The 10,763-nt window shown below is 41.5% G+C and overlaps 1 protein-coding gene across 3 annotated transcripts; it reads left to right on the top strand.

Annotated features, from left to right (window-relative positions):
- The first annotated feature begins 996 nt into the window (after window positions 1–996).
- klf4 (Kruppel like factor 4) lies at window positions 997–10,101 on the top strand. Of its 3 annotated transcripts, none has more exons than XM_061293438.1 (5): window positions 997–1,122; window positions 2,757–2,865; window positions 6,928–7,762; window positions 8,105–8,275; window positions 9,258–10,101. In XM_061293438.1, the coding sequence occupies exons 2-5, from the start codon at window positions 2,779–2,781 to the stop codon at window positions 9,431–9,433; spliced, it is 1,269 nt and encodes a 422-aa protein (XP_061149422.1). In that variant the 5' UTR covers window positions 997–1,122; window positions 2,757–2,778; the 3' UTR covers window positions 9,434–10,101. The 3 variants fall into 3 exon arrangements, with proteins under 3 accessions (XP_061149422.1, XP_061149423.1, XP_061149421.1); XM_061293439.1 differs by lacking the exon at window positions 997–1,122 and adding an exon at window positions 2,412–2,663 and having other exon boundaries at window positions 2,761–2,865; XM_061293437.1 differs by lacking the exon at window positions 997–1,122 and adding an exon at window positions 2,412–2,663.
- Window positions 10,102–10,763: the final 662 nt, after the last annotated feature.

Here is a 10,763-nt window from a genome sequence, read left to right as displayed (position 1 = left end):
ATATTTCCGAGAAAGAGGAAGAAGCCAAAGTACTTGGAGAGAACCCAGCACATTTAACCCAGGACCTCGCAACTGTGAATGCCGGGAAAAGTATCAGGGGAGGTAAGCTGCTGGTGTCACATTCAAATATATCAGGCCAAACTGCTTTGTGTTGAAAGCAATTGTTGCCGTCATCTCAATGCGAGGAGTTGCAGTGGCCATGTGAAGCGCTTGGATATATGTATATCACTTATCAGCTCTCCTAATATTAAATGAATCACCCTAAAAGATACTAAAAATAACGTGAGGTAACGTGTGACATCACGCCTGACGCTGGGTTTGAACCCTTGACTTTAGGGAGACAGTAAAATAGTACTTTATGCCACAGTTCCGTTGTATTTTACTCAGCGGGACACACTAAGCCTTCGTTCATTGTGTTGAAAGGAGGAGAGAAAACAGCAAGACAGTGGTGTCATTTTCTCAGTCTTTATCTCTTTTCACTCTCCCCCCTCACCACTGTGCTTCTTATTGCCATGCAAAGCATGGATCATTTTCAAAAATTGCATTATCCGGCTCCATAAAGAAGCAGGCTACAATGGCCGTAGCCCACATTGAACTAGCTTGGGGAGTACTCCAGGATAAAGCCATTGCCATGTGTTTACAGGAGACATCCGAATGGGATGTTTGGACAGATTACCTAATAGATCATGTGTATCCCTGCGGGATACGTTTTCTCTTCCACAAAATGTTTCTTTCCCACCACTGTCTTGCATGTGTTGGCCAAAAAAAAAAAAAAAAAAGTAACATGCACTCAGGTAATCTTAAAAAAAAAAAAAAAAAAAAAAACTACATTGACACTTCCAGTGTATCCTGTTGGAATGACGGCAGTTTGTTGACATGCCCAAGGAACAAGATCCTGATGCAAGCAGGATGAGTGGCGGAGAGTTTTGTTTGCTCTCAAAACTTGGCCAATTGTAATTGTGTCGCAAAAAGACGATCGGGTGAGAGAGAGAGAGCGGAGAGAGAGAGAGAGAGAGAAAGAGGCTTGTGTTAGCTTTCTAGCTCTGAGCAAACACAAGCACTTCAAAACCAGTTCAAACGCAGCACTGCAAAGCGCTCACAGCCATTGTGATAGGTGCCCGGGTGAGTTTTTCTCATGACAGATTTTCATAACTCGCGATTCGAGTTAGTCTTGTGTTGTTGCAGGTGGTGGGGATTAGAAATGTCCTCTTCTGATATAGTATCGATACCCAAGCGATACGATGACTCTCTGATTTCCAAGAAACCCCAATGACAAGTTAGCATTGTCTTTTAAGGTGGTGGGAAACATGGAAAAAAGTGTATAAAAAGTCAAATAAAACGATGTCGGTAATAACCAGCAGTAATATTTTATGGTGGTTTTGGCACAATAAGTGTCAACACTGGCAGTGCCAGGATGTTTGCCTTGGGGCGGGGCAAGGATATCTCAGGGGGTCCACCGCTAAACATGCTTTTTATTTTATTTTTTACAAAGCCAAACAATTCTTCAGAAAACCTTTTGTATAAAAATATATTTATATATTTTTTATGGGGGACAGTAAAAGTCTTGAAAAAAATTACAGTTAAATCTGACCAAAGTCAATTATCTGGCCTGGCCCGCGATGTGGCGGTCCAGGGTCCCCACAGACCTCAAGCTCCACTAGTGAGTATCTTTTACGACAGTTTAGACAAGTTCGTGTTGTCTCTTTTGGTAGCACTGTATGTAGACGTAAGATATTTTTTCTTTGTCCAATGAGATTTCAGCATTTATTTGCTGTCAAGAGCCACCATTGCTGTCCCATGTAACCTAAACTAAATTCGCGTAGGGACTCAAAGATGCGAATCACCTCACTGGACCTCAAAGGCGTCAGCATTTTCTGCCCTCTGATTGGTTGGCCACAGAAAACTTTCTTCAGCCAATTTTGCCAGGTTAAAAAAACACCTGTATCTACACGCATTGATACATTTAATAAACAACATCTCTTGTGAGTATGCCATATTTTGCCATATTGTTAAATGAACATTAAATTGAATAGTATCGATGTTTTTTTTTAAGCCGCAACGTGAACAGGCTGGGGTGAATTTGTCCCCTCTTAAGGCAAAGGGAAGAAATGCAACGAGGCAGCCATCGCTTATGAGTGAAGTCAACATACTATGGCGCCCATTGTAAACGTGTAAATACGGCAATAAGCGACCGTGTGACCCTCCTTGACACAATAAATGATTCTTCCGGTGAATAACTTTTTACAAGTCTTCAGCCACTTTTCACAAGACCAAGCGCAAAGTGCGCATGGGTAACTGTTGCTAACACAAACAACGCGCAGCCTCGCGCTGCTCTTGTTTTGGACCCGGTTGCCGTTGGCGACGGGGTGGAGCCTCAGTCAGCGCTTTAAGAGACACGACTCCGCGCGCAGCTCCCAGTCCACACGCACCAAGACGCGCTGCCACCGCTCATTTTGCGCGTGGCCAGCGAGGGAATCCCCCCCAACCCCCAGCCCCCACCGACACGGCCGGCGCCTTCGTGTCTTCCCACAACAAAAATAATAAGTAACCCACGCGTGGGGGACTTCTTATTTCGCAGTATGTCTTGACACAGCGGAACGGGGCTACTTTTTTAACAATCCTCACATTTTGCAACTTCGATCAGAACTTTTTTCGTGAATGAGGTGACTATTTTTTTTTTTTTTTTTAAGACCACCACCGAGGACTTACAACATCAGGACCGGCACTTTATTTTTTGTTTTGTCGTCTATCTGTAGGCAGCCTCCAAATGACGTCGAGATGGCTTTAGGAGGGACCCTGCTGCCATCCATTTCCACCTTCACCAGCCCGGCTGTCAAGACCAAAACCATAGGAAGTACCAACCTAGTGAGTACAACGACAACCTGATGGGTACAACAATCTACTCTAGAGGAGTTGCGCTTTTCTTATAAAAGTGTCTGCAAGATCCAAAACACAAAAGAAGCTCACCCCCTGTGACACAAACTTATTTAACTATAGCATGGTTTAAATTTCTTATGAGAACACTGACAGTAATGGCCAAAATGATTGTTTTTAGTTCTGTCATAATTATTACACGAGCTTGCACAATATCCACAAATGCTTTTATGCTAATATATAATTTTCTTTTATTTTTTTTTTACATAAAAGTGAAAAAAGTAGTAAAGAACAAACGTACTCAAATATATAAATACTAACAGCATGTCCTGTCCTGTACACAATGAAATTGGACTGGAAACAACCAACACGTACGTCATTGAAGTGCAAACGTTCAGTTCTGCTTTAAATTAAAAGGCATGACAATAATAAAACATTTGTCAATCCGAATAACATCAATTTGAATAGACTTCCTCCATTAATTAAGATAAATCTGCTCCGAAATTAATTTTGGGGATTATATAAATATTATTTATTTATTTTATTGTTTATTTACCTCAATATGAGTACTTTTACTTGTAAATCTCGATATTAAACTGAAAAAATGACATGTTCTGGAATGACAACAAATATCAACTTGTATCACAGAGGCAGTAACAGAAAGGGGAGGCTTCAGAGCAAACCTCATCCTATGTCATTTTGAACTGTGAGGTAGATTTAAAACCGTTTTTCTGGATAATGACACAACATATTATGAAGGGAAAATGTTTTCAAAACATTTAGATATTGATTGATGGTCAAGTCATGACCCCGATCTCAAGCCAATAGACTATGCTTATGGCAATTTGGCAACATTGATGGCCTTCATATTTTGGAGTCTTTGACTATGAAGAATTTCTAACCAAAAGACAAAAAAGAAATCTGTCACTGTTTTTATGTAAAACATCTGAAATTAAAGCTGGAAGTCTGTTTTTTACTGTCCAAGTACTTTTGGACTTAACTCTACTCAAACCCAATTGGATGTATTTTTGGGATCATTTGCAGGCTTGTGCTTCATTCAGCCATCTTACCTATAAATACATTTCTACCTTCTAACTGTTGGTATTAGGACCATTTTTTGGATCTGGAACAGTTTAATGATCGCCACCTTGGATTCAAATGATCAAGACTGATGAGGTAGCAAATTCGACCTTCGAGGAAAGAGGCTGACCCAAAATGAACTTCCAACCCGATTGGATGCATTTCTAGACTTAGACTTTCAGATAACAGGACCTTATTGTACTTTTGACAGGTATAATCTCTTCATTTATCGATTTATACTATCTAGTACAGGCATGTCAAACATACGGCCCGCGGGCCGGACCCGGCCCGTTGGATGATTTGATCCGGCCCGTCATAAATTTCTGAGTATGTCAAAAAAAGAAGCGAGTCACTAGCTCATTTCTATCAAAAGTTATGATTCTTTAAAATAAATACAACTCAAATGCTCCCTCCGGCCGCTAGAGGGCAGTAAATGTGTAAAAGAGCTCACGTCCACCATGCGGCACTGACACGAGTTAGTACCAGGAAATAAACATTCGCTGGTTAAGCAGAGGTGTAGTACTCAAGCGTATGGAAGTTTATCTGTGCCATCGGATTTTGAATTCGAATTTGTAGCACTGAATTTTTTTACATCCAATTCTTAACACTGAATTTTTTTTTGCATCTAAATCAGACTTTGAATTTTAAAAGCCATCGAATTTCTAGCACTGAATTTTTTTTTTCCTAAGACATTTTTTTCAATGTCTCAAAAAATTCAGTGTCAAAAAATTCAATGTCTTAAAAAATTCAGTGTAAAAAAATTCGACATCTCAAAAAATTCAATGTAAAAAAATCCAATGTCTAAAAAAATTCAGTGTAAAAAAATTCGATGTCTCCAAAAATTCAGTGTAAAAATATTCAGCGCGGACATCCGGGGTAACCAAGGGAGAAGTAATCGATCCCTGTATCAAATCATCCAACGTTCAGCCAATCAAGTTACGCTCCATTGGTCATGTGACGTCGAAACAGGAACGTCGTGAAGTTCAAGGGTAACAGTAACAGTTAATACTGTAATACTGTAATGAACTTGAACTTCACGACGTTCCTGTTTCGACGTCACATGACCAATGGAGCGTAACTTGATTGGCTGAACGTTGGATGATTTGATACAGGGATTGATTACTTCTCCCTTGGTTACCCCGGATGTCCGCGCTGAATATTTTTACACTGAATTTTTGGAGACATCGAATTTTTTTACACTGAATTTTTTTAGACATTGAATTTTTTTACATTGAATTTTTTGAGATGTCGAATTTTTTGACACTGAATTTTTTAAGACATTGAATTTTTTGACACTGAATTTTTTGAGACATTGAAAAAAATGTCTTAGGAAAAAAAAATTCAGTGCTAGAAATTCGATGGCTTTTAAAATTCAAAGTCTGATTTAGATGCAAAAAAAAATTCAGTGTTAAAAATTGGATGTAAAAAAATTCAGTGCTACAAATTCGAATTCAAAATCCGATGGCACAGATAAACTTCCATACAAGCGCTTCTTTGAGCTACGAGGCAAAATTGTGGGAGACGCAGCTATCCAGCGGTGGCACCACGCACTTCTCATGTCTCACAGCTGTGCGTCCGAAGGCACCGGATCGTCCCGATTTGGATAAATATAAAGACAACATAACAGATTTGCTGCGAGAGTTTGAGCGGAGGTTTCAGGTTTTCAGTGAACTTGAGAACAAGTTCGGCTTTTTTCGCTCGCCATTTACAGTGAAGCCTTCTGGTGTGCCAGCTGACATTCAGCTCGAGCTTATTGACTTGCAGTGCGATTCCGCTATGAAGGATACATTTGGGTCCGTGGGATTGGATACGTTTTATCAGTATCTTGTGCCAGGTTACCCCAAATTAACAGCCATGGCTGCAAAGGTTCTCTCCATGTTTGAGACTACTTATCTTTGTGAACAGGTGTTCTCCGTGATGAACTATAATAAAACAAAGCAGCGCTCAAAGTTAACAAATGAACACTTGAATGACATTGTTAAATGTGCTGCTACTCAGGATTTGACACCTGATATCGACGCACTTGTAAAAGCAAAAAATGCCAAGTTTCAGGAGCCAGCAGCATCAAGTAGACTGCAGGAGTGCAGTGAGAGAGAAAAAAGTGTGATGACACGACATTTGTTTGCACGCATGAATAGAAATCATTAAAAATAAGATTAATCTGGTTTCATATTAAAGGCAATTAATATTGTGCAGTATATTCTCAGCTTCAGTAGGCCCAGCCTAGTAGTTTGAGCTGATGTAGTCTAATCTTATTGCCCATGCACTGCTAAAACCTTTATTTTGTAATTTTATTTATTATTATTTCAAAGCAGTATGACAATTAAGGCAAAACATTTTTTTTTATAGCTCCCACTTGAGTTTGTTTAGTGTGGTGAGTTGGTTCAGGTGTAAAACTGCATTCACTCAACTGTTAAAATAAACCAGTTGTTAACACATTCAATGCCAAACATGAAAATCATTTTTTTTCTCCATTGTTTGTGAATAAATGTGTTATGCTTAGAAAAGATCCCTTGTCATCCGTGATTATAATATGTAGGGTAGGCTACAAATGTAGGCTGAATGATAAAGCATAGTACTGAAAAACAAAGCTAAATAGTTGGAGTTGACATTCTTTTACTGATCCGGCCCACCTGAGAAAAGAAACTCTGGATACGGCCCCAGAGCCAAACTAAGTTTGACATGCCTGATCTAGTACCTCCAGAGATGAACTGTTATCCACATGGAACCTTGATACCAGTGTCTAAAGCTAGCTGGCCAAACCAAATCTAATATACATACTTTTAGATGAGGAATCTTGAAAACAATTTAGGTTTGTTGTACTTTAAGGGTACACAAATGGCTAGTCCCTACTGTACACTTGCTTTACAGGTCAGCAGCTGGTCTGATTCATGAAAAGGAACAAAGAGTTATGTCTGGGAACCGGCTCTCTAACCCTAACCCCTCATTAATGCCTCTGTAACTTTCCTTTAGAGATGGAAGGAGGAGCTGTGCCATCTTAAGCGACTCAGCGTGCCAAGTGGAAGCTCGGACCCAGACCATCCTACTGCCACCTGCACCACAAGCCCCAGCATGTCCAAGAAAGACAGTGAGCCTGACCTGGACTTGGACTATGACTTCATTCTGTCCAACTCCATGCTCCAGCAGCAGCAACAGCAGCAGCAGCAACAGCAGGACGATGTCATGGCGTGCGGTTCCATCCAAGCCTTGCCACCCAGCTCGCCCGGTTCTTTCTCTTCCTCCTACCCGCTGCTGCCGCCGTCCCCTCAGGGCTCAGCCGAGTTGCTCTACACCATACCGGACATCAGTGACGTCTCTCCGTCCGGGGGCTTTGTGGCGGAACTCATGAGACCCGAACTGGACCCGGCGTACCTCCACCCCACCAGCCTCCACGGCAAGTTCGTGGTCAAGACCACGGTGGACCTGGGGCAGTACAGCCCCAAGATTTGCGTTAGCGCAGCGCCAGACCGCCCCTCTTCACGGGCGTCGCCGCCCTTTACGTGCCACCGGATAAAGCAGGAGGCCCCTAGTAACTGTACCATTTCACAATCAATGGACCTGCACCGGCAGCGGCCTGGCCAGCTGGAGCTGCACGGCTTTCCCGGAAACGGGGTTCGCTCCTCCATGACGGGTGGCGGCCGCCTGTCCTCGTCATCGTCGCTCTCCCCAGATCACCCCCTCAGCCGTGAGCACCAGGTGTTGGGCCACCCTCACGCTCAGATTCCTCTACCTCCCCACGGATACCACCACAGCTCACCGCAGGGATACACCGCCTACCCTCAGCCCACCGCCATGCAGCAGTACCAAGGTAGCGACTCACGCCATGTTCAACGTCCGTGCATTAGTCGGAAGGAAAGAAATGCAGACACTAACAAAGACCAGATTGTCAAAGAAATCTTTTTTTAAATAGAGCCTATACAACATGGTGGGTTGTAATTACAGCCTAAAACAAGCGCTTGAAAGGGATTAAAACCGACATGCCACGGCCTTGGACGTGGAACCGTCTCTTAATCGTAGAGTTGCAGAAACCAGACCAGATGTGAAGCAAATGAAACGTATTGTTTTTCTTGTATGGCTATGACTTGTTTTCCACTGGATCTCTCTCTAGTTTGTACGTCCACCACCTTTAAAATCCCCTCTTTTTATGCAGACCCCCTCATGGTCTCCAGCGGTGACTGCTTACCAGAGGAGCCCAAGCCTAAGCGCGGGCGGCGCTCGTGGCCCCGGAAGCGCGTCGCCACGCACACCTGTGATTACGTCGGCTGCGGGAAGACGTACACCAAGAGCTCGCACCTCAAAGCGCATCACCGCACGCACACAGGTAAGCAGTCCAACGCAGAGCTCTTGTGGGGTACTTCTCATATGCTTTCAAAACACCTTGATGCTGTAGTATAGCCAATAAAATGCAAACGTCTCCAAATGTTGCTTTTGGAAAATTATGATAGGGAACAAAAATGAACAAAAAAAGGAGTATTTTATTCTACGGCAACACTGTGGATAGAACTTGTTGTACTCCATAAAAATCATACAAACACATAACTACTTAAATTGGTGATCTTGATATAGTTATAATTTATTTTTCATTTAGTCATCAAATGTTTTAGATTAAAAATATATTGTGTACTTTACTGTTGTACAAGCAGTAAACATTACTGGTTACAGTTTCAAGCGTTTTATTCCAAAACAAACGCTGAGTTGAGCCTTTACAGCTCAATTACAAGTTTTCCCATCAACCATTTGTGGTTATATTATATGCCGTGTACCAACGTGAAAATATTTAAATATATTAGGCTCCAACAAGGTTTTTGTTTTGAAATAGCAGGGAGAAAATTAAATGAAAAGCAAAATTAAACACTTAAAAGCGCTCCAAGTCAAGTTATTGCAGTATCACATTATGGATCATTGTTATCGTAAACCTTTATGAAGTCATATTTCAACATTCTTGACTGCCCTGATCGTGTAAAAAGAAAGTAACAAATTTAAAAACAAAGTGCAAACACTCAGGCTTTAAAGACACCTGTCAAACTGGTCAGGGAATTTGACGTTTGATGGTAATACTGCCACCTAGTGGTGTTTTATAGTTATCACTGCAATTGTGACAGCGTCGTGCACAATTTGGATTTGTAGTCGTATAACATTAAACACGTAAGCTTCTATGATGCTTTTATAATTTAGAATATGGTGAAGAGAAAATTGGCCACTGGCCGCAAATTGGTCCTGGGGTTTCCTTTTCAACAATTTTGGACAACCCTGACTATTTTATACTATTTTATATACACTATTTTGTGTGTCCCAAAAACTAGGAGAGAAGCCTTACCATTGCGACTGGGAGGGCTGCGGCTGGAAGTTCGCACGCTCCGACGAGTTGACGCGCCACTACAGGAAGCACACAGGCCACCGGCCGTTCCAGTGCCAGAAATGTGACCGGGCCTTCTCCAGATCGGACCACCTGGCCCTCCACATGAAGAGACACTTATGAGGAGGAAAGCGAAAAAACAAAACTACAAAACACAGACATTCAAATGACATGCTGTGGCGTTCACAGCTAAAGACAATCAAGACGAGACCTGCGAACGTAGGTCGGAACGGGACCCAAAACTGGAAGTCAACTTTATTTATGTGACCAAACTCAAAGAGGACCAGCAACTGGAATCTCACATGGAAATACTTCAAAGACCTTCATTAAATTGCCAATGACACTGTATTATTAATACCTAGCTATATTTATACATATTCACATTTTACCTGTCACGTCAGGTGCTGTGTGAATTAATTTATACCAACTGGTGCTCAGTGACTTTTGCCCAAAAAAGGTACCAAAGAAGCCGTGACAAAGTGCCATATTTCTAGTGTGTCCCCTCTCTCAATAATCAGGTTTTGGAGTGGTGAAGGCAATCTGAGAATGCACTGCAAGTCGCATAGTGCAATAATTTATAAACCTCCCTATTTTTATAATGGAATGAGTGACTCTGAACAAAAAAAAAAGGGGTTGTTTTTGTTTTTATATAGCCAAAACTAAAAAATGTAATATAATCTTGATCTTTGTACATTTGTAGATAAAAAAAAAACTTTGTTTTATTAAATGTTTTGTATTTTACGGTATAATAAAATGTATTTCAAATAAAGAATCAGTGGAATTTTTATTAATTTATTCTCATTTTATTTTGACATCCATTAACATGCTAAAATGACGTCAATGTACTCCAGTCTTCGGGGGCTGCGTTCCAATATATATGCTTTCAAAGTTACCCTCGTTAAACACACCTGCGTGAAAAGTTGAGTTCATTTTCACGTCCTGCAAGAGCCAAACTTTTGCCACAGGTGCACTTAATGAGGGAACGGGGGCCGCGTTCCAATATATATGTTTTCAAAGTTACCCTCGTTAAACACACCTGCGTGAAAAGTTGAGTTCATTTTCACGTCCTGCAAGAGCCCAACTTTTGCCACAGGTGCACTTAATTAGGGAACGGGGGCCGCGTTCCAATATGTTTTCAAAGTTACCCTCGTTAAACACACCAGAGTGAAAAGATGAGTTCATTTTCACGTCGTGCAGGAGCCCAACTTTTGCCACAGGTGCACTTAATGAGGGAACAGGGGCCACGTTCACATTATCTGGCCCCCGGACCTTGAGTTTGACACCTTTGTTATAGACTGTTTATTTATCTATTTATTTATTTGGTTTTACCTCGTGTAGAGTACCTATTGAATTGTCCGTGAGTTACGTCATAAAGGAAACAGCCAATCAGGAGGTGGGGGTGAGGGCAGTTAAGATTTGACCAAGAATTTTCCCTAATGAAGTGGCCTGTTAT

This window comes from Syngnathus typhle, linkage group LG12 (assembly GCF_033458585.1).
Source record: "Syngnathus typhle isolate RoL2023-S1 ecotype Sweden linkage group LG12, RoL_Styp_1.0, whole genome shotgun sequence".
Classification (NCBI taxonomy): Eukaryota; Metazoa; Chordata; class Actinopteri; order Syngnathiformes; family Syngnathidae; genus Syngnathus; species Syngnathus typhle.
This window is presented reverse-complemented; position numbering and strand designations above follow the sequence as displayed.

Bases quoted from the DNA above. Each gene is read 5' to 3' on its own strand.
- klf4 (XM_061293437.1), top strand. The intron at 2,866-6,927 runs GTGAGTACAACG...ACTTTCCTTTAG, and splicing joins CCATAGGAAGTACCAACCTA to AGATGGAAGGAGGAGCTGTG. The intron at 8,276-9,257 runs GTAAGCAGTCCA...CCCAAAAACTAG, and splicing joins GCATCACCGCACGCACACAG to GAGAGAAGCCTTACCATTGC.